The sequence below is a fragment of the Branchiostoma lanceolatum genome, chromosome 6 (genome assembly GCF_035083965.1).
Source record: "Branchiostoma lanceolatum isolate klBraLanc5 chromosome 6, klBraLanc5.hap2, whole genome shotgun sequence".
In the NCBI taxonomy this organism is placed as follows: Eukaryota; Metazoa; Chordata; class Leptocardii; order Amphioxiformes; family Branchiostomatidae; genus Branchiostoma; species Branchiostoma lanceolatum.
The window spans coordinates 13,377,620-13,396,922 of record NC_089727.1 but is presented as its reverse complement, the minus strand read 5'-3'; the positions used below and the strand labels follow the sequence as shown (position 1 = coordinate 13,396,922).

Below are 19,303 nucleotides of genomic sequence, written 5' to 3'. Positions count from 1 at the left end.
TGTGAAAAACCCCCACTCTCCACACGCGTGCCACTAGACCTCCTCACAATAATCCAACTCACATAGAAGTCAAGTAAGGGATGAAACATCAACTCGTATCTTCATATCAATGGTCTTACTACGTGGGTCCCTTGTTGACTGTACATAGCATACATTGATAACGATAGGAAAAGCTGAACTGGCATTTTAGCGGACGTTTAGAGACAAAACATCAACTCATCATGATAGCCATGGTCTTAACATGTAGATCTGTTGTTGACTGTTATGTACATCGATAACGAGAGGAAGGCTGGACAATGTAAAGACGACAAATGAGTCTGTGTGATCTGCACAGTTTCACGTCAGGAATATATTGAACCAGGAACATCAACTGATCTTAACATCCTTGGTCTTAACAGGTGAATCTACTGCTGACGTAAAGTACATTGATAAGGGCATGTCAAGCTAAAGAATGTAGAGCCGACAAATGTATCTGTTTTTGTGATCTTTACAGTTTCACGTCAGGAATCATTGGAACTCGGACCTAAAAGTTTTAGGGAAGCACACATCAACCAGACAACAGTGTCACTGTTTACACGTAGTTTTAATATTCGCAACAACGTTTGTTTCTCAATTTCTCTGCCAACCAACTGAGTTGTCGTAGGCACATGTAACAGTCCGTCCGCCGATGCACTCACGATAGCTGAGTCCTTTTTTCATGGAGGTTCTGAGATATCAAGAAGGGTCGCCCGTGGCCCAAACGACTGACCTGTTTTTCTTGTGTATATAAGTAAAATATGGAATCAATTGACACCAAGCGCTTCGCCTCTGAGGTGTTGCCAAATATCAGCACGGTATGCTCTCGCAGATGTGCTCTCGTGTCTTGGGTTGTGAACTTTGGTACGAGACCTTCAATCGGAAAACAATGGCAGCCGTAGAGAAGCATCTTGACGAAACTGTGCGGGATCAGTGGGAAAGCCCGGTACAATGGGACGCCAGGAAGAAGTTCATCCTTCACAACTGGGACCAACATCCAGAGGACCAGTTGGTGTGTTTGTCGAACGTCTGGGCCAATATAGAGTTCCTTGGATGCAGGTCGGTCTCTTTGCTCCCCCATAATTTTCCCGCCGTTGGTCGCTTGTAGCACAAATGTACGAGTTCTATCCTTCTCAATCAAAATGACAAAGTTTCCATACTTACCCTGACCTGCCGTTTTTTCTGTAAAACATATAACGTAGTCCGCTACTCAGAGTTCATGGTGTACTTTCCCCCCTACAGATACAACGCTGTAGTAGAACAGAGAGTAAAGGAAATGGCAGCAGGCATGCCAGCGTTCCAGAAACCAGAACTCCCTCAGGTATCTAATTATTTTAATCCACAATATATTGTAGGAAAAGCCCATTCACAGTTCTGATTACGCATGTGCAGTGTCAAAGGTGAAGACCCCTGGCTTGTAAACAGTGCCGTCTCGACATTGTCAAGATTTACATAACAATGCCCAGACGGTTTTGTTTACGTCTCAGGGCCTTTACCTTTGACACTGCACATGCGTAGTCGGAACCGTGAATAAGCTTATTAACACTTTCGCGAAATTTATGTTTCAATAGCATTTGGAGATTCGTTAATTACTAGTAACAGCATAACCCAAGAAAATGTCAGAGGATCCTTATGATACTGTAAATGCATGTTTTTTATTTCGCGCTAAGGCGAAAAAGGAGTGTTCGTGTTGGTTTTAAGTTCGTGGCAGCACTACAGTACAGTCACATGCTGCTACACTATTGGACAAAAATGTTTGCAGTGGCTATAAGTCTGCGATAGAAGGGTCACCGCGAAAACAGCGAACATAAAACCACCGCGAACATTTCTTTATTTACAGTATTTGGTATGTGATTATAAGCCCGTTTGTAATTCCGACTACGCATGTGCAGTGTCAAAGATAAAGACCCCTAAGACGTAAACAATACCCGTGTAGGTGTTGTTATGCAAATCTAGATAATGTAGAGACGAGAACTGTTAGTCAGGGGCCTTCACCTTTGACACTGCACATGCGTAGTCGGAAATACGAATGAGCTTATAAAGCTTGGCTTACATGTAACTGTTATCAAGGAAAATTATATTAGATTTTGGGTCCCCTTGTAAATTTCTTTGATACTGCTTTGTGTAAATCAGCAGTTGAAGCCCACAAATTATTGATGGATTTATTTATTCTATGTGTCTCCAACAAGTAATGTGATAGTATGGAAATGCTTTTTGGATGCAGATATATGTAGATTTTATGTTATAATGCATCCATACAGCATTTAAGTCAGATAGGATCTTATAACTGGTCTGAATGTTTGTAAGATATTCTACTAACACCACAGAAATTATACACAACTTATATGGACTTGTGTTCAATTACTACTAGTATTTCAGTCAACAGCAGACCAACAAGACGACAAGAGGAATAGAAATGACGGAGGGGGCTATGGTAAGAGGTAAATGGCCAGCAAGTCTTTCTTCTTACTGTAAGTCTGTCAGGGATGGGTGGAAAGACATGCCCCCCTCCCTCTTCATGTTGAACTTCAACAGTACGATTTGTGTCTTGTCACAACCTGGAGTCACAAGAAATTATGTTTATACCATTTTTATTGGAATTGCCTCAAATGTAGAATACATTCTACATCCCCAATAAACTGGTCTTTCTTCTTGCAATAGATTCTACTACAGGAAAAACTATAATGAATCGGGATGTGAAATATTTTATTTTTATAACCTCCAGCATATGATCAGATGAACTCTATTACGTACTGTAGCCTGAAAAATTGCAAGTTGTATTTTTTTCTTCATTTTTTCCCCAACATATTGCTGGTGATTGGTGAATATTTCAAGTCCTACATATGAAGTTTATTCCCATCCCTACAGTAGATAGAAGATGATATTGTACTTGCATACAGCCACATATGTTAGATACTGCATTACAATGCAACAATGCTGTTTTCTCTCCATTAGGTGGTGAGAGAGACGTGAAAGCCCCAAGTGACCCTCCTCACAAGAGACTAAAGCATATTGACTTGAAGAAGATGATCAACTTCACATCTGGGGGGTTGCTTAAGGATGAGGAAAAGAAGAGGGAAGAGCAGCCACCAGTAAAACAAGAGACTGAGGGGGGATCATTTGCAGTACCTACATTATCTGTTCAGCCAAGCACATCTTCTGCCTGCCAAGCACATCTATCAAAAAACTGGTTAGATGGGGCAGCCATGCATCAATGTGTCATGGGATTTAGCCAATTGTTTGTAGCAGATGGATTGTCCGATGATCCCAAAGACGCAAAACACTTGGCAACGCTCTCCAAACTTCGACAAACCAATCCCGTAGTCAAGCCCAAAAAGGCAGAGCTAACTGAAGATGCTCTGACCAGAACAGAAATGTTTGGTTCCAAGGAGGCAAGGGAAGAACAGATCAAAGAAACGAACATCGGTTATCAGATGCTTCGCAAGATGGGCTGGTCGGGTGGGGGGATCGGGAAGGAGGGTCGGGAGGGCATCGCAGAACCAATCAAAGTAAATGTTATGAAAAGGCGTGCTGGTCTGGGCACTGCAACTGATCTAGCAGAGAAACAGTCAGCGAAGGCACACCAAGTGGTCCTGAATTATGTACAGCCATTAGGGGTTGCCACAAGAATTGACCCCAAAACAGGTAAACGTAGAAAGGAGTATATTTCTGAAACTGGTAAGCCAGTACCTTTACCTCCTACCCATCTCCAAGGCAGTTCGCAGGGACCACCCATTAACTCGAAAACCAAAACAGGCGCCCGCAAACCAAGATTGGGTGGTAAGAAGAGTCTCTCTGATTTTGTCATTTTAGAGAATGCAGAAAATGCCATATGTATCATGAACAGCTCAGCAAAGTTAAGTAAGATGCAAGTCAAATTTGACGTGAACAAAAACTGGAGAGATGGGACAGCCATGTATCAATGTGTCGTGAGAATTAACCAATGGATTGTAGCAGATGCATGGTCCACTAATTCCAAAGGCATAAAACACTTGGCCGCAGAAGTGGCGCTTTCCAAACTTCGACAAACCAATCCCGTAGTCAAGCCCAAGAAGGCAGAGCTGACTGAAGATGCTCTGACCAGAACAGAGGTGTTTGGGTCCAAGGAGGCAGGGGAAGAACAGATCAAAGAAGCGAACATTGGTCTGGGTACTGCGACTGATCTAGCAGAGAAACAGTCAGCGAAGGCACACCAAGTCATCCTGAATTACGTACAATCCGGGAGGGAAGACGACCTAGTGTTCTCACCTGAGTTAACGTCACAGGAGCGGGGGGCCATCCACGAGATAGCTAAACAGTACAACCTGAAGCATAAGTCCTTCGGGGAGGGGAAGAAGAGGTACATTGTCTTAATGAGGAGGAGAAGTGCACAAGATGTGATGGCACAGGCCCAGTTCAGACCAGGGCAATATAGAACAGTGGTTGGGGATGGAAAATATGAGGTCAACCTGCCACAAAGTAGCAGTTGGCAATGATGTAATGAAAAAACTATCCTATGAAAGAATATATTTTGAGACAGTTCCTAGTTTTTTTACAAGGAGAGAGCTACATTTGTACCTTCTGTCAAAATAAGACAGCAAAATAGCATACCTATGGGCTCAACATAATTAGTTTGCAGGTCACTCGAAATATATATTTTCTCTCCTGTTACATTGTGTCTGTATTTGTTTCTTTGGTTCTTCATATTTTCCATGAAACTCTTGTTAGAACCACACCTTGCAACTTGTCTAAGTGGTAATGATGCAATACAGATGGTCCCATAGAGATATTGATTGATCAACAAGTATAACCAACATTTGGTGTTACAGTTGCATTGCAGGTGCAATTGTTACATGGACATGGCTATTGACAGGAACATCTCAGCAGACATGTTACACCTAAGCCTCATATTGCTGTTTCACGCACTCACTCACTCTCACTCTCTCCCATAGCTTAGTCAGCCGTCGGGGCAGCAAAGCGTTCAGTAAAGGTTCTCCACTGCTGGCGGTCTTCCGCCAGTCTGGTCATCTGGTTGGCTGAATGACCGCTCCACTCCTTTAGGTCTGTGATCCACGACCGACGGGGTCGTCCCCGCGGCCGCGCACCCTCCGCTTTTCCCTGAAGAATTGTGTGTGAAAGTGTGCCTTTCGCCCTGGACACATGCCCAAACCACTGCAGTTTTCTCTTCTTAACTAAGGACAAGAAACTGTCAAGTGGGCCTTGCAGAGTGTGGATGCGTTTCTTGACTTCTTTGTTTGTGGTGTATGATGTCCAGTGGACTCGTAGCAGTCTGCGATAACAGTTCATTTCAAACGCGTTGATTCTCTTCACTATTGCTGTTTAAAGCCATATAAAGAAGCAACTACTAGTACCATACGTTGATGAAGGTTAGACATCCAGGTAATAAGATACGCCAAAAATAATTACTCAAGCAAAAGGGTAAGATTTTGAAAAAATCTTATCCAGTTGCTTGAGTAATTATTTTTGGCGTACTAGTACCATATCTCTTAAGAGCAAGTTTTCAAATGAAGAGCACTTCTCACTACATGTACGTAATAGTAGGTCTATATCTTTGTAACTATGACTCAAATACAAATAAAAAGAGAAAGAAAATAGAGTTACACAACCTCATACCTGCGCCAAATGATATTCACCTTTTTAGTGACGTATCATGTATTTATCAAAGGTTGCATAATGTAAGCCGACAAATGTGTCTGTTTTTGTGATCTGCACATGTTTCAGGAATCTTTTGAACTCGGACCTGAAACAGCACAAATCATCCAGGCAACAGTAAACATCAAGTATATCCATAGTCTTAACATTTGGATCTGTGGTGGACTGTGAAATACGTCAATAAAGGTGGGAAAGGCTGAACAGTGTGTTGGTGTAGATTTTTGGTGGTCCGCGCTGTTTCACGTCAGAAATCTTTTGAACTCGGCCATGAAAGAATCATCCAGGTAACAGACCAATTTCCTCTCCAGACAAAAGAAACCGATTTTGTGAGTCCAAACTGCCAGGGTTTTCCTTCATTAGTTGTGGACGTCCGGAGCAGACAGGTTGTCTTGGACAAATGCTGGCAGCGTTAACATTTCTACATTTTCAAATTTCTAAAGTTGTTTAGTCTTGGACAGCGAGGAGGGAGATGGGAAAAATGTCGGTCTGGGTCTGTGTGATACTTGGCATTGTTTTCATCGCTTCTTATGGTGGGTGAATATTGTTTTTGTTTGTAATATAGCTAATATTTCCATATTGCCACACCCAGATGACAAAAATAAGTGGAAAAATGGGAAGTCCAGAGTAAGTCTTATTCCTCAAGGTATAGGGTTCTTATGCGTAAAGAAATAGCTGCCTTGCTGGATGTATATGACATGTCAGTTTTTATGAGTACATGTCATGATTACATAACTATAACAACTTCAAATTTGCATTGCAAAATTCAGGTTTATCCATCTATTATGGCACACAGGGCGGTCTCCAGTCCTAATGTTTCCCGTCCCACTCATTGTTTTGAATTTTGGTTGTTCAATCTGCGAAAATATATTTCAATCAATTTCATGTCATTAAGTTTAGACTTTTGCAAACATTGTCAAATCAATTCTTTTCAACTTTGAATTAGAAAATATAGTGTCCCTCACGGTTCAATTTCATATGTATAATTTCCAATGCTACTTTATTACAGGCTCAACCTCAAAAGACGGATCATGTGAGGAAGTGCAGCCCGCAATAACCTACACATTTGTGGGCTGGCCTCAGTTCAGCAGCTCCTTCTACCGGAATCAAAGTGCTCTTCAGACAACTACCAACAGACACAAGAAGGCTAATAATAAAACCGGTGAATGCCAATGAAATCTAGATAATGTATGGCAGAAAGGTACAAAGGTTTTAATGGAAGTCGCTGACGTAGCCAAATTTTCATTTTGGGCCTGTAATATTCGTTATGCCATAAACAGAAAGTTCTCCCGACCCTAACAGCTTCGAATTACTTTTTAGATGCAGCGTGCTTTTTACATTTAGCATCTCCGATAAGGTTTTGTTTACTAGTAAGTCTGTGAGTGGATCTTTGTGATATCCAAGGGCTGGACCTTCGTTTTCTTTTACTAACAGAAGACTGAACAGAAGGTTTTCAACCAAGCCTCTGACGACACCCCCCCCCCAAATTTCATTCGGGCATGTAACGTAGGTTATGCCATGATAAAAATATTCTCCCTCCCCCAGCAGATTTCCTTTGGGGTGCAGCGTGTTGTTTACGTTTGACACCTCCGATAAGGTTTTGTTCATGTGTAGCTATAGGTCTGTGAGAGAATCAGGACCTTCTTTTTCTTTTAACCTTTTTTTTTCATTGAGATTGAAGACTGCCAGATAGATACTGGAGCCTCCTACCGAGGCGCCGTCGCTGTGACCAAGACGGGCAGGACGTGTCAGCGTTGGGACAGTCAGACGCCGCATAAACACGACTTCATACCCGCTCGTTATCCGTCATCCGGACTGGAGCAGAACTACTGCCGAAACCCAGATGGCGAACCCGGAGTCTGGTGCTACACCACGGATGCTGACAAGAGATACGAGTTCTGTGACATACCAGTTTGTGGTAAGGGTCGGACCTCAGCTGTAAGCTCCATCGAGAAGTAGTGCTGTTATGGAAATACAAAATATCAATGTCAAATTTACGTACCTATACTGAACACTACATTTAAAAAATGAGGGGCTGATACTACAGCTGGACGCCTCCCTGGTTATGTTACGTATTAAAGTCTTTGAATACTTAGTATTTGAACAACGAATCATGGGTTCACAAAGCGAGGTCTAACATACATTGTACTAACAAAGTGGTTGCCCAAGCCATGACATACCCACTCTCGCCCTCCGCCATGTGTAACTCAATAATCGGCTAACTCTTCAGGCCAATTATTTCCTCTCTATTCTAAACCAGACATAGAGACATATGACTAGCTTTGTAGTCACAAATAATAATAAAAAACACGAAACGCTAGCCAGCAAAATGAATGTAATCAAACGGAAAGGTAATCATGAAAAATAAAGCATAAGAATATTTTTAGGTTGCAGTGAGAATTCCGACGGATCTGACTACCGCGGAAACGTCTCCGTGACCAGAAGTGGGAAGACGTGTCAGCGATGGGATGTCAGCGATAGTTGGTACCCGCCAGAGGACTATCCCGAGTTGGTGGAGAACTACTGCCGCAACCCTGACGGGGCTGATTACACCATCTGGTGCTACACAACGGACCCTGACGATCGATGGGACTATTGCATCGACCCGTCGCACTGCATCTGAACTTTCTTTTGCACCTTTTTGCACATTACGATGATTTTTTTACCCCTCAGCACTGCGGCAACAGTTCTTAAACTGAAATATCTCTGTATAACTTGAAGAGGATAAAATATCTGCTATTTGTAATAGTAAAACGCTTAACACGTCGATCGACAAACTGCTGTGACGATATAATGTATGATATGCATACATATAAACCATTAATATACAAATCTAAATCCCTAGGGATGTAACAACTGAGTATATTTTGGTTGTAACACCGCAGATGTCTGGTGAGGTTTTGTGCAAAATGTGATGTTGAATATTCAACGCTCTGCTGTAGAATTTTACTAGTAAAACCAGGAGTTCGGCGACCGCATACATCCATGAAATATCTAGAGCGTTTGCAAATCTTATGTAAAGAACTCACACATCCGCATATGCTTGGCGATGTTCAGTAACTTACATGTCTTCAGAATGAAACTTCCTTCCTTAACCACTAAGGTATTGTGGCATTTTCATATCAAATATGCAACTGAATCGCTTATTTGTATGTTTGCTATCTAATCAAGTTTTACCAGTCAGAAATGATATGTGTTATATGCATTGTATATTGAAGTCGTTTATGGAAAACATCTAAATCATAGAAGTTCCTCATTGATTATGAGTATTAAGTCCGCACATGCATAACTTGCATCTAATTGTGTAAATTTCTGTCCAAGCTACCTGCTTGCCGAAAATGATGGAAATCTGTCTTTCCTTACGCTTTTTCGTTATGCTATATGGAAGATTTTTCCCAAAATGCCCTTGCAGTGCCAAATTTTAATACTTGGGGCCGAAACCTGACGTCAAAAGCTACATGCAACCTAAACGTCAAGACCATAGCATGTCTGATACAAAGGATACATTGAAAAACAATTAAAATAGAAGTTCATCATTAATTATGCAAATGTAGTCATTATTTGCCCAATCTGTATAACATCATGTACACCTCTGTCTAATCTACCTATATAACGGCACTGAACCTTAATCCGACACTTTTACGCACCATTGTATGATCAATAAACAAGCGGACTTTGGAGTATTTCGGCAATCATTGACTGTATCATGTATGTTATTTTTGTCGCCATTACTACATGTGTCTCACTCTTCCAATCATTGAAAAATCTCGGGAAAATCACGTCTTTAACAAGCACACGATATGACGGTGCCGCTGTACCATACAACAGTGTCACTGTTTACATGGATTTTCGATTGTCACAACAACGGTTGTTTCTCAATTTCTCTGCCAACCAACTGAGTTGTCGTAGGCACATGTAACAGTCGGTCCGCCGATGCACTCACGATAGCTGAGTCCATTTTTCATGGAGGTTCTGAGATATCAAGAAGGGTCGCCCATGGCCCAAACGACTGACCTGTTTTTCTTGTGTATATAAGTAAAATATGGAATCAAAATTGACACCAAGCGCTTCGCCTCTTAGGTGTTGCCAAAATCACCACGCTATGCTCTCGTGTCTTGGGTTGTGAACTTTGGTACGAGACCCTTCTTCAGAAAACAAAAATGACAGACGTGGAGAAGCATCTTGACGAAACTGTTCGGGATCAGTGGGAAAGCCCGGTACAATGGGACGCCAGGAAGAAGTTCATCCTTCACAACTGGGACCAACATCCAGAGGACCAGTTGGTGTGTTTGTCGAACGTCTGGGCCAATATGGAGTTCCTTGGATGCAGGTCGGTCTCTTTGCCCCTTCCCCCATAATTTTCCCGCCGTAATAGTCGCTCGTCAGCACTTGTACGAGTTCTATCCTTCTCAATGCCAAAGTTTCCATACTTACCGTGACCTGCCGTTTTTTTTGGTAAAACTTATAACGGAGTCCGTTACTCAGATTTCATGGTGTACTTTCCCCCCTGCAGATACAACAGTGTGGTAGAACAGAGAGTAAAGGAAATGGCAGCAGGCATGCCAGAGGTCCAGAAACCAGAACTCCCTCAGGTATTGAATTATTTTTATCCACTTTAAGCTAGTTCACGGTTGCTACTACCAAACCTCCTTGCTACTACGAATGTGCAGTGCCAAAGGTGAAGGCCCCAGAGACGTAAACAAAACCCGTCGGGGCGTTGTTATGCAAATCTAGACAATGTGGAGACGAGCACTGTTTACAAGCCAGGGGCCTTCACCTTTGACACTGCACATGCGTAGTAGTATCTGGAACTAGCTTGTGTTGTGGTCTTATCACCTTCGAGAAATGTATGTTTCAATAGAGTTTGTGGATTTGTTTACGAACAGCATAACCCGAGAACATATCAAAGGATTGTTCTGATAATATTCGATATGTCACTATGTGATTAACGTTGTAACATTTTCGTAATTCCGACTTAAAACGCATGTGCAGTTTCAAAGGTAAAGACCCATGGTACGTACAGAACACCTGTCTGGACGTTGTTATGCAAAACTAGATAATGTCGAGACAAGAACTGTTTACAAGAAGCCAAGTGCCGTCACCTTTGACAGTGCACATGCGTAGTCGGAAATACGAATGAGCTTACTAGTATCAAAGAAAATTCTATTAGATTTTGGTTCCCCTTATACATTTCTTTGATGCTGCTTTATGTAAATCAGCAGTTGAAGCCCACAAATTATTGATGAATTCATTTATTCTATGTGTCTCCAACTAGTAATGTGGTAGTATGGTAATGCCTTTTAGATGCAGATACATGTAGATTTGATGTTTTATGTTATATTACAGCATTAAAGGCATATAGGATCTTATAACTGGTCTAAATGTTTGTAAGATATTCTACTAACACCACAGAAATTATACACAACTTATATGGACTTGTGTTCAATGTACTATTTCAGTCAACAGCAGACCAACAAGATGACAAGAGGAAAAGAAATGATGGAGGATGTTATGGTAAGAGGTAAATGTAAGCCTATCAGGGATGGGTGGAAAGACATGCCCCCCTCCCTCTTCATGTTGAACTTCAACAGTATAATTTGTGTCTCTTCACAACCTGGAGTCACAAGAAATTATGATTGTACCATTTTTGTTTTAATTGCCTCAAATGTAGAATACCTTCTACATCTCCAATAAACTGGTCTTTCTTCTTTCAGTACTACAGGAAAAACTATAACAAATCAGGATACTTTATTTCTATCATCACCTTCATCATGATCAGATGAACTCCATTATTATTGCTTGAAAAATTGCAAGTATTTTTTTCTTCATTTTCCCCCCAACATATTGCTAGCATTTATTCCCATCCCTACAGTGAATGGAAATATGATATTGTACTTGCACATAGCTATGTTAAGTTAGATACACAATGTTGACATCACAAGAGTAAAATATGTTGGATTCAAGTCTTGAATCCAACATATTTTACTCTTGTGATGTCAAAATTGTGTATTTCAAGTTCCAAGTTGGATTTATGATATAGAGGTCTTGAACACTTAGTAAATGCTGTAACTTAAGTGCAAAATCAAGATAACAAAACACTGCAACAATGCTGTTTTCTCTCCATTAGGTGGTAAGAGAGACTTGAAAGCCCCAGGTGACCCTCCTCACAAGAGACTGAAACACATCGACTTGAAGAAGATGATCAACTTTAAGTCTGGGGGGGTGCTTGGGGAGGAAGGAAAAAAGGTGGAAGAGCTGCCTCCTGTAAAACAAGAGACTGATGAGGGGGGATCATTTGCAGCACCTACATTTTCTGTTCAGCCAAGCACATCTTCTGCCAGTTGTTCAATGTTTAGTGCAGATGAGGAGCAGCAAAAAAGTGATCCTGGTAGTAAAGCAGAAAACAGTACATTTTTTATAACTAAGCCATCACCATCTATGAAGCCCCATGCACTGTCCACGGATGCGAAACCCTCCATTTTACCCGAGAATGGTGTACCCCCTCTGTTACAGAAGAAACTCTTCTTTGACGGTTTGAGTGAAGCTGTCCGCAGTAAGTATGCAAAACTCAAAGGGCAAAGGGCTGCTAAAAAAAAAATGCATCTTCAAATCTTCACACAGTGTGTTCAGCAATGCGGAGCGAATCCCTTGTACAAGATAGTAGAGGTGAACAGTTCCTCTACATTTGTGTTAGAAACAGATAGAGCACAAGTGCTGCGGACGGGGTACCGGGGGTATGTCTGTGACTTGTACGTCGAAGGTGTGTTTTTAGCAAGAGGACACGGTAAGGGTAAAGTTAAGGCTAAAAGAAAAGCAGTCAGAAAAGCATTACATAGGCTGAGACATCATAGGTCAGTAGGGGTTGCCACAAGAATTGACCCAGAAACGGGTAATCTTAGAGAGGAGTATATCACTGAAACTAGTAAGCCTTGGAATGCAGAAAATGCTATCCATATCCTGAACAGCTCTGCCCAGGTTTGTAAGGTGAACGTCACATTTGACGTAAACAAAAACTGGATAGATGGGACAGCCATGCATCAATGTGTCGTGAAAATTAACCAAACATTTGTAGCAGATGGATGGTCCGATAATTCCAATGACGCAAAACACTTGGCGGCAGAAGCGGCGATCTCCAAACTTCGACAAACCAATCCCGTAGTCAAGCCCCAAAAAGCAGACCTGACTGAAGATGCTCTGGCCAGAACAGAGGTGTTTGGGTCCAAGGGGGCGGCAGAAGCTGCAATCTCCAAACTTCGACAAACCAATCCCGTAGTCAAGCCCAAAAAGGCAGACCTGACTGAAGATGCTCTGGCCAGAACAGAGGTGCCTGGTTCCAAGTGGGCAGGGGAACAACAGATCAAAGAAACGAACATCGGTTACCAGATGCTTCACAAGATGGGCTGGTCGGGTGGGGGGATCGGGAAAGAGGGTCGTGAGGGCATCGCAGAACCAATCAAAGTGAATGTGATGAAGAGGCGTGCTGGTCTGGGCACTGCGACTGATCGAGCAGAGAAACAGTCAGCGAAGGCACGTCCAGTCATCCTGAATAACGTACAGTCAGGAGGAGTCGCCACAAGAATCAACTTGGAAACGGGTAAACTTAAGGAGGAGAATATTACTGAAACTAGTAAGCCAGTACTCTTTACCTCCTACCCTTCCCCGAGACAGTTGGCAGGGAGCAACTATTAACACAAAAACTAAAACAGGCGCCTGGGAACCAAGATCGGCTGGTAACAAGAGTCTCTCTGATTTTGTCATTTTAAAGTCTGATTTTGTCATTTTAGAGAATGCAGAAACTGCCATCTGTATCTTGAACCAATCAGCAAGGTTTAGTAAGATGAAATTCAAATTGGACGTGACGAAAAGCTGGAGAGATGGAACAGCCATGCATCAATGTGTCGTGAGAATTAACCAAATGTTTGTAGCAGATGCATGGTCCAATAATGCCAAAGACGCAAGAATCTTAGCCGCAGAAGTGGCGCTCTCCAAACTTCGACAAACCTATCTCGTAGTCAAGACAAAAAAGGCAGAGCTGACTGAAGATGCTCTGACCAGAACAGAGGTGTTTGGGTACAAGGAGGCAGGGGAAGAACAGATCAAAGAAACGAACATTGGTAATGACGAGGGTAGGGAGGGCATCGCAGAACCAATCAAAGTGAATGTAATGGAGAGGCGTACCGCTTTGGGCACCACGACCGATCTAGCAGAAGAACAGTAATTACAGCAAAGGCACGTCAAGTCATCCTGAATTACGTACAATCCGGAAGGGAAGACGACCTGGTGTTCTCACCAGATTTAACGTCACAGGAGCGGAGGGCCATCCGCGAGGTGGCTAAACAGTACAACCTGCAGAATAAGTACTACGGGAAGGGGAAGAAGAGGTACCTGGTCATTGGGAGGAGGAGAAGTGCAAAAGATGTGATAGCACATGTACAGGCCCAGGTCAGACCAGGGCAGTATGGAACAGTGGTTATGGATGGAAAATATGAGGTTAGCCTGCCACAAAGTTGGAGTTGGTGAAAAAGCTATCCTATGAAAGAATATATTTTTAGACAGTTCCTATTTTTTTTACAAGGAGAGAGCTACATTATATTTGCACCTTCTGTCAAAATAAAACAGCAAAATAACTTGCAGAGGAGTCCTTTTGACATTTGTCCTAGTATATATTTTGAGACAGTCCTGTTTTTTTTTTTTTTTACAAGGAGAGAGCTTCAATATATTTGTACCTTCTGTCAAAATAAAACAGCAAAATAACATTCAGAGGAGTCCTTTTGCCATTCATGCCATTAGGGTCACCATACCTTACCAATGAGAGAGTACTGCAGTGATGAATCCACTTTTGAAACAACCTGTGAAATTGAGAAGATGTGGTGTTCAATACGAATTGACTTTGGAAACAAGTTATGGAATTGAGTATCCAGCTTCAGTTTATTTACATGTATTTGATAGTTTACGACTTGGTCTCAAGTCATTGACCATATAATCTTAGTCTTTTTCATGTTTTTGCCTTCTTAAAGATATCAAATCTAGTTGCAGGTAACCCCAAATATGTATTTTCTCTTATGTTACATTGTGTCTGTATTTGTGTCTTTGATTCTTTCTATCTTCAATTAAACTCTTGTTTGAACCACACCTTGCAACTTGTCTAAGTGGTTTATAATGATGCAATACAGATGCCCTTCAGTGTAACACACAGCTCTGTAAGTACCCAGCAGTACGGATATCTCAACAAACTTGTTTACACCTTCCCCCCCACGCTGCTGTTTAAACTCGAAAAAATGAAAAATTTTCAGACTTTTTGACAGGTCCGGGGTGGTGAAAAATGTCAAATTTGGGGCCATTTTCACAGGTCTGCGGTCATGGAAAAACTCGAAAAAATAATGAAAAATGTCAAATTTGGGTCCATTTCCACAGGTCTGCGGTATGGAAAAAGTCGAAAAAATCAATTATTTTCAAACTTACAAAACGTTACATCGGCATATATGTATTCATACACCATTGCAGGTTTTCAACAGTGTAAGTGCATTTGTTGGACCTGAGAAATGTTGCTACATCACCAATCCGTGGATGAATACAGTAGAAAAGGGGAAAGAACTTGAAGGCATAGAAGTTAAGAAAGACAAAGAGAGACGGAGTGGAAATACAGTAAGTGGTAATTGGTGCACGATAATAAGAGTTCACAGTCTGTTGCAGATAGAGATTAAGTTTGCTCAAGCTAGGCAAAAATGCTCAAACTGATCCCAATGATGTGTCTTAACCAAGCGCTTCGCTCCTGAGGTGTTGCCAAAATCTCCAAGCTCTGCTCTCGTGTCCAGGGTTGTGAACTTTGGTACGAGACCCTTTAGTCGGAAAACAAAATGGCAGCCGTAGAGAAGCATCTTGACGAAACTGTGCGGGATCAGTGGGAAAGCCCGGTACAATGGGACGCCAGGAAGAAGTTCATCCTTCACAACTGGGACCAACATCCAGAGGACCAGTTGGTGTGTTTGTCGAACGTCTGGGCCAATATGGAGTTCCTCGGATGCAGGTCGGTTTCCTTGCCCCCCTCCCCCATGACCCGGCGTGGGTAGCGTTAGTACAAAAGCACGACATCTAGATCCTTACTCAATCAAAATACTGAAGTTTCCATACCTTTATTGTCATTTTTTCTGTAAAACACATATTACACAGATTTCATGGTGTACTTCCCCCTACAGATACAACGCTGTAGTAGAACAGAGAGTAAAGGAAATGGCAGCAGGCATGCCAGAGTTCCAGAAACCAGAACTCCCTCAGGTACTAAATTATGCACAATATGTTGTACTACAACTTGTAGTCTTATTGTTGTGTTTCTATAGCGTTTGTATATTTGTTTATGAACAGTATAACCCAAGAAAATATCAAAGGATTGTTATGATATTCGGTATGTGTTTATAGATCTTGTCCTCCATGTAACTGTTACCGGTAAAGGCGGTATCGAAGAAATTTGTATTATATTTTGGACCCCTTGTAAATCTCGTGGGTACTCGTAACTGTTTTATGTATCTCCTACATGTGGCACTATCATGGTTATGATATTTTGGTGGCTGGTAGCTTTTATGTTCTGATGTTTTATAAGAGAATTATGACAATTCATGAGTGTTTAAGCCCAATACTAGTAGAGTCATCTTACAATAATGTGGTCTATATGTTTGTAAGATATTCTACTTCAACACCACAGAACTTATAAGTTAATTGACATGTGTTCAACGTACTATTTCAGTCAACAGCAGACGAACAAGACGACAAGAGGAATAGAAATGACGGAGGGGGCTATGGTAAGAGGTAAATGGCCAGCAAGTCTTTCTTCTTTCTGTAAGTCTGTCAGGGATGGGTGGAAAGACATGCCCCCCTCCCTCTTCATGTTGAACTTCAACAGTACGATTTGTGTCTCTTTAGAACCTGGAGTCACAAGAAATTATGTTTGTACCATTCTTATTGGGGATTTGTCTTGAATGTAGAATGTTGAGTACTTCTACATCCCCAATAAGTATAAAGTGGTATTTCTTCTTTCAGTAGTACAGGAAAAAGTGTAACATATCTGGGTGTGAAATACTTTATCTCTGTTACCGCCAGCATATGATGAATGACACTGAACTCAATTTTTGTAGCCTGTAAAATTGCAAGTTGTTTGTGTTTTTTTCTTCATTTTTCCCCCCTGACATATTGCTGGTGAATATTTCAAGTCCTGCATATGCAGTTTAGTCCCATCCCTACAGCGAATGGAAAGATAATATTGTACTTGCATATAGCCATGTATGTTAGATACATAATTTTGACATCACAGTGAATTACAAGGAAATGTGTAATCAAAAGATTTTGAAAATCCTCTTTCAAAGTTGGATTTATGATATATAGATCTTGAACACTCAGTAAATGCTGCAATCAAAGTGCAAAATCATGATAACAAATCAGAAATAGGTTGCTTTGGGAGCAAAGAAATATATGATTTGACAGTGATGCAATGCAACAATGCTGTTTTCTCTCCATTAGGTGGTAAGAGAGACTTGAAAGCCCCAGGTGACCCTCCTCACAAGAGACTGAAGCACATCGACTTGAAGAAGATGATCAACTTTAAGTCTGGGGGGGTGCTTGGGGAGGAGGGAAAGAAGGGGGAAGAGCAGCCACCAATAAAACAAGAGACTGAGGGGGGATCATTTGCAGCACCTACATTTTCTGTTCAGCCAAGCACATCTTCTGCCAGTTGTTCTTCAATGTTTAGTAGAGATGAGGAGCAGCAAAAACGTGATCCTGGTAGTAAAGCAGAAAGCAGTACAATTTCTGTAACTAAGCCAGCACCATCTGTGAAGCCCCATACACTGTCCACAAATACCAAACCCTCCATTTTACCCGAGAATCGTGTACTTAAGTCCCTTCTGTTAAGGAAGAAACGCTTCTTTAACAGTTTGAGTGAAGCTATCCGTAGTAGGTACGCAGAACTCAGCAGGGCCACTGAAAACCATGTCCATGTCTTCACACAGTGTGTTCAACAATGCAGAGCAAACCCCTTGTACAATATCGTAGAGGTGACCAGTTCCTCTAAATTTCTGTTAGAAACAGATAGGGTAGATGTGCCGGGATTTGCCTGTGACTTGTATGTTGAAGGTGTTTATTTAGCAAGGGGATATGGTAAGGGTAAAGTTGGGGCTAAAACCAGTGCAGTCAAGAAAGCATTAGATAGGCTGAGACATCATAGGTCAGTAGTGGTTGCCACAAGAATTGACTCTGAAACAGGTAATGTTAGAGAGGAGTATGTAACTGAAACTGGTAAGCCAGTACCTTTACCTCCTACTCTTCCCCGAGACAGTTCGCAGGGACCCTCCATTAACACAACAAAAACCAAAACAGGCGCCTGGGAACCAAGATTTGCTTATAACAAGAGTCTATCTGATTTTGTCATTTTAGAGAATGCAGAAAATGCCATCTGTATCTTGAACAGCTCTGCCCAGTTTAGTAAGATGAACGTTACATTTGATGTAAACAAAAACTGGAGAAATGGGACAGCCATGCATCAATGTGTCGTGAGAATTAACCAAACGTTTGTAGCAGACGCATGGTCCACTAATTCCAAAGATGTAAAGCACTTGGCTGCAGAAGCCGCGCTCTCCAAACTTCGACAAACCAATCCCATAGTCAAGCCGAAAAAGGCAGAGCTGACTGAAGATGCTCTTACCAGAACAGAAATGTTTGGGTCCAAGGGGGCAGGGGAAGAACAGATCAAAGAAACGAACATCGGCAATAAGATGCTTCGCAAAATGGGCTGGTCGGGTGGGGGGATCGGGAAAGAGGGTCGGGAGGGCATCGCAGAACCAATCAAAGTGAATGTTATGGAGAGGCGTGCTGGTCTGGGCACTGCGACTGATCTAGCAGAGAAACAGCTGATTTCAGCAAAGGAAGCGCATCAAGTCATCCTGAATTACGTACAATCCGGGAGGGAAGACGACCTGGTGTTCTCACCAGAGTTAACGTCAGACGAACGAGCGGCCATCCACAAGATGGCCAGGCGGTACAACCTGCAGCATAAGTCCTACGGGAAGGGGAAGAAGAGGTACCTGGTCATTATGAGGAAAAGAAGTGCACAAGATGTGATAGCACAGGCCCAGTTCAGACCAGGGCAGTATGGAACAGTGGTTGGGGATGGAAAATATGAGGTCAACCTGCCACAAAGTAGCAGTTGGCAATAATGTGATGAAAAAGCTGCACTATGACAGTATATACTATGACAGTTCCTAGTTATTTTACAAGGAGAGCTACATTTTTACCTTGTGTCAAAATAAGAAATGCAGGGGGGATCCTTTTGAAATTAGGGACCACCATATCTTACCAATGAGAGAGTATTGTGGTGATAATGAGTTGACTATGGAAATAACCTATGAAGTTAAGATGTGGTGTTCAATATGAATTGACTTTGGAAACAAAAAAATGAAATTGAGTAATCAGCTTCAGTTTATTTACATATAATGGATAGGAGTTTACAACTCAGGTCAGTTAAAGATATTAAATCTTTATCATTTATCTAGTCAGTTTGCATGTAACTTGAAAGATGTTACACTGTGTCTTGTAGTTGTCTGTGATTCTTCATATTTTTATTAAAAACTTGTGACAACCACAGGTTGCAACT

General features: G+C 41.8%; 3 protein-coding genes and 1 long non-coding RNA gene across 4 annotated transcripts in view; 3 read left to right on the top strand and 1 right to left on the bottom strand.

Moving 5' to 3' along the window:
• The window catches only part of LOC136437416 (anaphase-promoting complex subunit 10-like), a 78,280-nt gene that overhangs the window by 50,530 nt on the left and 8,447 nt on the right, over window positions 1–19,303 (bottom strand). The window lies entirely within an intron of this gene.
• On the top strand, window positions 895–14,796 carry LOC136437247 (uncharacterized). Its single transcript, XM_066431728.1, has 9 exons — window positions 895–1,074; window positions 1,258–1,336; window positions 2,395–2,449; window positions 2,971–4,488; window positions 9,745–9,994; window positions 10,178–10,256; window positions 11,124–11,178; window positions 11,792–13,350; window positions 13,795–14,796. The coding sequence occupies exons 1-9, from the start codon at window positions 905–907 to the stop codon at window positions 14,182–14,184; spliced, it is 4,155 nt and encodes a 1,384-aa protein (XP_066287825.1). The 5' UTR covers window positions 895–904; the 3' UTR covers window positions 14,185–14,796.
• LOC136437431 (uncharacterized) lies at window positions 7,154–9,360 on the top strand. Its single transcript, XR_010756180.1, has 2 exons — window positions 7,154–7,582; window positions 8,052–9,360. It is a non-coding gene; the product is annotated as an uncharacterized lncRNA (long non-coding RNA).
• On the top strand, window positions 15,486–19,291 carry LOC136437381 (NF-kappa-B-repressing factor-like). Its single transcript, XM_066431974.1, has 4 exons — window positions 15,486–15,691; window positions 15,861–15,939; window positions 16,406–16,460; window positions 17,176–19,291. The coding sequence occupies exons 1-4, from the start codon at window positions 15,522–15,524 to the stop codon at window positions 18,864–18,866; spliced, it is 1,995 nt and encodes a 664-aa protein (XP_066288071.1). The 5' UTR covers window positions 15,486–15,521; the 3' UTR covers window positions 18,867–19,291.

Excerpts from the sequence above, each read along its gene's own strand:
- LOC136437247 (XM_066431728.1), top strand. The coding sequence starts at position 905 with ATGGCAGCCGTAGAGAAGCATCTTGACGAAACTGTGCGGGATCAGTGG. Across the intron at positions 9,995-10,177 it reads ATGGAGTTCCTTGGATGCAG|ATACAACAGTGTGGTAGAAC; the intron begins GTCGGTCTCTTT and ends TCCCCCCTGCAG. Across the intron at positions 10,257-11,123 it reads AGAAACCAGAACTCCCTCAG|TCAACAGCAGACCAACAAGA; the intron begins GTATTGAATTAT and ends GTACTATTTCAG.
- LOC136437381 (XM_066431974.1), top strand. The coding sequence starts at position 15,522 with ATGGCAGCCGTAGAGAAGCATCTTGACGAAACTGTGCGGGATCAGTGG. Across the intron at positions 15,692-15,860 it reads ATGGAGTTCCTCGGATGCAG|ATACAACGCTGTAGTAGAAC; the intron begins GTCGGTTTCCTT and ends TTCCCCCTACAG. Across the intron at positions 15,940-16,405 it reads AGAAACCAGAACTCCCTCAG|TCAACAGCAGACGAACAAGA; the intron begins GTACTAAATTAT and ends GTACTATTTCAG.